Raw genomic sequence first — 5,092 nt, 5'->3', positions numbered from 1 at the left:
GACCTCGATGTTGTGGGACATCATAATCTTGTTGACCCTTCCTTGGGTCATCATCTTGGAGGCTATCCTCTCTGCCTCGAAGAAGGCATCAGATCCAACCACGACCTCCTCCTCCACCACGGGGCTAAACTGGGGGATAGGGGATTCAGAGGCGACCTCTTTTCCCTTATTGGCTCGTTGAGATGAGGAGCAAGCTACGTTCTTCTTGGACGCGCCTTTCTTGGGTGCCATTAGCTCGCCTATCGAACAAGAATGATGGAACTCTTAGTAGGCGACCTAGAATTTTTACAAAGGCAAGAAATAACAAAGAAAGGCTGAGGAACCGAGGATTTTCTCTCGTTTTCCTCTCTTCCATGGCGAAGAGGAAGAAATCAACAAGGAAGCCTGTTACGCGAGCAGTTTCTGAGAGCCTGCCTTTAATCCAAGAAGAAGATGTGGTGGATGGAGTTGTTGATGAGGCATCGTTGAAGGATGATCATGAAATGTAGACTGATTTACCATCTGTTGGTGAAAAATTGAAAGAGACGGAGGCTGCTCCCAGTACAATCGGAGCCAATGCGAATACGAGAGTTTCACCTCCTAGATGGGTGGATGCCATGGATGCCGATGACTTCCAAGCTTCAGCCCAGAGCCATTGGAAGAACTTCAACTCGGGTAACCTCTTATTTTCTGACCAAAAACTTGAGTATACTGAACCATTGGTTAAGGATGGCAAGAAAATTGCTCAAATGGATGTAGAGGAAGTCATTAACCAGTCGGCTAACTGGAGCTCTGCTGTTATTTGTATGGTGCTTGGAGCAAATCCACCCTTGGCTGTGTTTGAAGGGTTTATCAAAAGAGTTTGGGGTCATTTAGGGATCGTGCAGATAGCAAGGATGACAATGGGTCTGACTATGATTAAATTTAATGATGAAGCCACAAGGGATCAGGTTTTGGAAACAGGAATTTTACACTTTGATAGGAAACCAGTGATTATCCGACCCTGGTCTCCTGATTTGAGTGCTTTTCGATTGATTCGGTCAGTTCCCCTTTGGATCCGTCTACAAGATCTTGGTCTCCAATATTGGGGCAGAAAATGCCTTAGTGCTCTTGTTAGTACTCTAGGTAAGCCAATTATGGTGGACAAGTTTACTAGAGATAGATCCAGAGTTAAGTTTGCTAGAGTTATGGTGGAGATGGAAATCAATGATAACCCACCTAGGACAATTCAGTTTTTGAACGAGCATGGTCAGTTAGTTGAACAAGGGGTTGAATATGGATGGTTACCAGTGAAATGCAAAGTTTGTGCTGGGTATGGCCATTCAATGGCTGAGTGCCGTAAGGAGCAGAAAATTCAGGGGAAAGACTCTCTTTCACTGGGCTCTGAACCGAAAGGGAGAGACAAGGGTAAGGAGGCTACTGATATGTCTGATGTGGCTGGGGAAGTTACGGAAAAGGAAGGTGTTGAGGCTCCTACTGGGATATCTTATGTCATAAAGAGTTCAACTAATGCAGACATAGCTAGTGATCAAACCCAAAAAACAGTTGAGGTCTCGGCAGATGAGAAAGGTCAGAGGGGACCTCAAGCAGGCTGGAAATCTCCTAAGAAGATGGTTTTTAAGAAGGGGAGAGTAGATAGAAGACAGCAGAGGGAAAACATGGACTCAACTGATTTGAAGAGGTCTCAATCTAACTCTTTTGTGGTTCTACAAGATCAGGTTGAGAGAGGGAAAGGAGGTTTCAGTGATCTGTGCTCATCTCATGGACAATTGTAATGTTATGAGCTGGAACTTAAGGGGTTTGAATGGTCCGAAAAAGCAGATTGAAGTTTTGAATATGTGTAGTAAGAATAAAATTGGATTGGGAGCCCTTTTGGAAACTAAAATGAGGGCGTCAAAAATAACTTTGATGATGAGTACCAGGTTTATGAATTGGGATTACTATTCTAGTTTAGTTATAGAAAAAAAGGATCTTAATAATTTGGAGGAAGGCCTTTGTTAAGGTTACAGTGATTGCGGAAGACAGTCAGTTTGTTCACTGTCCAGTCCGAATGGCTGGGTTGAAATTTCCTTTCTATGTTTCGTTTATCTATGGTCGCAACACAGTGGAGGAAAGGAAGAACCTATGGCACAAATTACCTCTATGTACAGCTCATGGTTGGATAGTATTAGGAGACTTTAATGCAGTGTTTAAGGCTAATGAAAGGAACGGTGGAAAGCCTATTTCCAAGGCTGAGATTGTGGACTCTACTCAATGGTTTAATAATTCTTAGCTTGAGGTGCTCAAACATACAAGTTCTTTTTTTTACATGGACGAACAATCAAGAAGGCCAGGCTCGAATTTATTCGAAAATTGATCATGCTTTTGCTAATGAGAAATGGCAGGACCTTTTTCCTACTGCCATAGCAATATTCAAATGGGAAGCAATTTCGGACCACTGTTCTTGCACGATCTCTATTCAGTCTAAGGAGTTTCTAGGGGTCAAACTCTTTAGATTCTATAATTTCTGGGCTGACCACAGTAGGTTCAAATCAGTGGTTATTGATAGTTGGAGCAAATTTTCTCAAGGGTCTGGCTTAAAAGCTCTGTATTATAAACTGTTAAGGCTGAAACATCAGTTGAAACAGTTTAATAAAGATCAAATAGGAGATATTGGCTCTCAATTTCAAAAGGCTAAATCTGACTTTCAAGAGGCTCGTCTTCTTGCTCAGTGCTTTCCTGGTGATATAGCTCTTCAGAATGCTGTTCAATCAGCTACTGAATTATTTGGCAGAAAAGATCAGATGTATCATAGTTTTCTGATGCAGAGGAGTAAGATAGATTGGCTTAGGAAGGGAGACTCTAATACAGCTTATTTTCATGCCTACTTGAAGAAAAGAAGAGCTGAAAACATAATAGCTTCGTTTATTAATGAACAAGGCAATTTGGTGGATAATTTTTCAGAGGTGGTTTCTCATTTTTTGAACCATTTCAGGAGTATAATGGGAAGTCCTAGTTCAGCTAAGCAAAAGATTGATACTCGTTGTATAGCCCTGGGTCCCAAACTGAATATTGACCAGCAACTCTCATTGTTAAAGCCATTCTCTCATCAGGAAATTCGTACAGCTATATTTAGCATTCCTTGCATAAAATCCCCTGGTCCGGATGGTTTTGGATCAGGATTTAATGTGGCAGGAGGTTGGGAGTGAAGTTTGTCTAGCTATAAATCAGTTTTTTGCTACAGGGAAAATTCCTGAAGGTTTCCTAGACACCACGTTATCACTGGTCCCTAAATGTGAGAATCCTTCAAAAGCTAGTGACTATAGACCGATTGCCTGCTGCTCCACCATTTATAAGTGTATTTCCAAGCTAATTTGTTCTCGATTAGCTAAGGTTCTTCCTGTTTTAGTTCAAGCTAATCAGGGTGCATTTGTCAAAGGTAGATCAATAGCTCACAATATAATGATTTTTCGGGACCTTATCAAGAATTATGGGAGGTCAGCTGCCTCCCCAAGGTGTGCTATTAAAATAGATATTAGCAAAGCTTATGACACTATTGACTGGTGGTTTGTTGGTGATCTTTTATCTGAGTTATGCTTCCCTGAGAAATATATAAAATGGATTATGATTTGCCTAACTAATACTTCCTACTTATTGCTCATGAATGGAAGGGTTCAAGGAAAATTTAAGGGTGAAAAGGGGCTTAGGCAAGGGGATCCTTTGTCCCCCCTTTTATTTGTTTTAATCATGGAATACTTAACTCGGAGGCTCTAAATGGCTGCTTGTGTCTCTTCATTTAGACACCACCCAATGTGTAAAAGCTTGAATCTTATTAACCTTTGTTTTGCAGATGATTTACTTCTGTTTTGCAAAGGCACTTTAGCTTCGGTCCAAGTGCTGAAGAAAGCTCTTGAGGAGTTCAGTTCTGTGTCTGGGTTGGTAATCAATACTAGCAAGTCTCATGTTTATTTTGGAGGGATTCCAGCTGATCAAAGGCAGAAGCTGGCCACTGAATTACAACTGACTGAAGGCTCGTTTCCCCTTAAATATCTTGGGGTGCCAATGAGACCCACAAAATGGAAGCATGAAGATTGTGACATCATAGACCAAAAGTTTAGAGTGCGAATTCATAGCTGGGCTAGTAGGTACCTATCTTTCGCTGGTAGAATTCAGCTTATTCACTCAGTCCTATTTGGTCTTAGGAATTATTGGATGGGAATATTCATTCTTCCGCAGAGCATAATCAAGGAGATCGAAAAGTTATGCCGTAGCTTTCTTTGGGGAGTTAATGGGAATAGAAATAAAATTCACTTAGCTTCTTGGAATAAAGTTTGTCTCCCTAAAGCCTATGGTGGTCTTGGTTTTAGGAATGGTTTAGCTTGGAACAAGGAAATTTTAGCCAAGTACATATGGGCGATAACTGAGAAACCGGACTTGCTGTGGGTTAAATGGATTAATGCAATTTATTTAAAAGGGGCAACTTTCTGGTCTTATCAGGTTCCTCAAGACACAAGTTGGTACTGGAAGAAGCTTTGTAAACTCAGGGAAGTCTACACTTATAGAGAGATAATAGCAGCTGGTCATGCTGGGAAATTCCAATCGGCTCAGCTGTATAACAGCTCCCTATGTCAGCAACAGGTTGGTTATCACAGAGCAGTCTAGTGTAGCTATCTTTACCTAAGCATCGATTTGTGTTGTGGCAAATAGTCAATTCTTATCTCTTAACTTGTGACAATCTGGTTAGGTTCACAGTGAGGATTGAATCTCAGTTGTGTCCTGTTTGTGGAGTGGTTAATGAGTCCCATGGTCACTTTTTTTTTTATTGCTATCTGTCAAGGCAAGTTCTCAAATTCATCTTTAGTTGGCTGGGGTTTCAAGCTTGGCCAATGGACTTTTCTAGCTGGCTGGTTTGGTTAGCCAACAGGCGGTCTGGGGTGATAGCTGATATCTGTTTCTCATTGCTAGCAGCTGTGGTGTATGGAGTTTGGAAGAATAGAAATCGGTGTGTCTTTGACAACTGTTCTTGGACAGCTTCCAGTATATCTTCTGATATAATAGACTGTATGAAGTATAGGTTTTTTACTGTTAAAAATAGGAATCTCTCTGGCCTGGAGCAGAGGTTCTTAGATAGATT

At 41.2% G+C, this 5,092-nt stretch overlaps 1 protein-coding gene across 1 annotated transcript; it reads left to right on the top strand.

Moving 5' to 3' along the window:
• The first annotated feature begins 2,029 nt into the window (after nt 1–2,029).
• LOC133824773 (uncharacterized) lies at nt 2,030–4,720 on the top strand. The gene is made up of 5 exons (XM_062257750.1): nt 2,030–2,235; nt 2,504–3,156; nt 3,203–3,397; nt 3,809–4,596; nt 4,703–4,720. Exons 1-5 carry the CDS (start codon nt 2,030–2,032, stop codon nt 4,718–4,720), a joined length of 1,860 nt encoding a protein of 619 aa, XP_062113734.1.
• The last annotated feature ends 372 nt before the right edge of the window (nt 4,721–5,092 follow it).

Source organism: Humulus lupulus, chromosome 3 (assembly GCF_963169125.1).
Source record: "Humulus lupulus chromosome 3, drHumLupu1.1, whole genome shotgun sequence".
NCBI classification, from domain to species: Eukaryota; Viridiplantae; Streptophyta; class Magnoliopsida; order Rosales; family Cannabaceae; genus Humulus; species Humulus lupulus.
The sequence above is the reverse complement of the archived record's forward strand: the minus strand, read 5'-3'. Positions and strand labels throughout refer to the sequence as shown.

What these genes read in the sequence shown, in the direction of transcription:
- LOC133824773 (XM_062257750.1), top strand. Translation starts at nt 2,030, where the DNA reads ATGGCTGGGTTGAAATTTCCTTTCTATGTTTCGTTTATCTATGGTCGC. An exon ending in ATTGTGGACTCTACTCAATG is followed by an intron (nt 2,236 to 2,503) that starts GTTTAATAATTC and finishes TGACCACAGTAG; the next exon opens with GTTCAAATCAGTGGTTATTG. An exon ending in AGGATTTAATGTGGCAGGAG is followed by an intron (nt 3,157 to 3,202) that starts GTTGGGAGTGAA and finishes TTTTTGCTACAG; the next exon opens with GGAAAATTCCTGAAGGTTTC.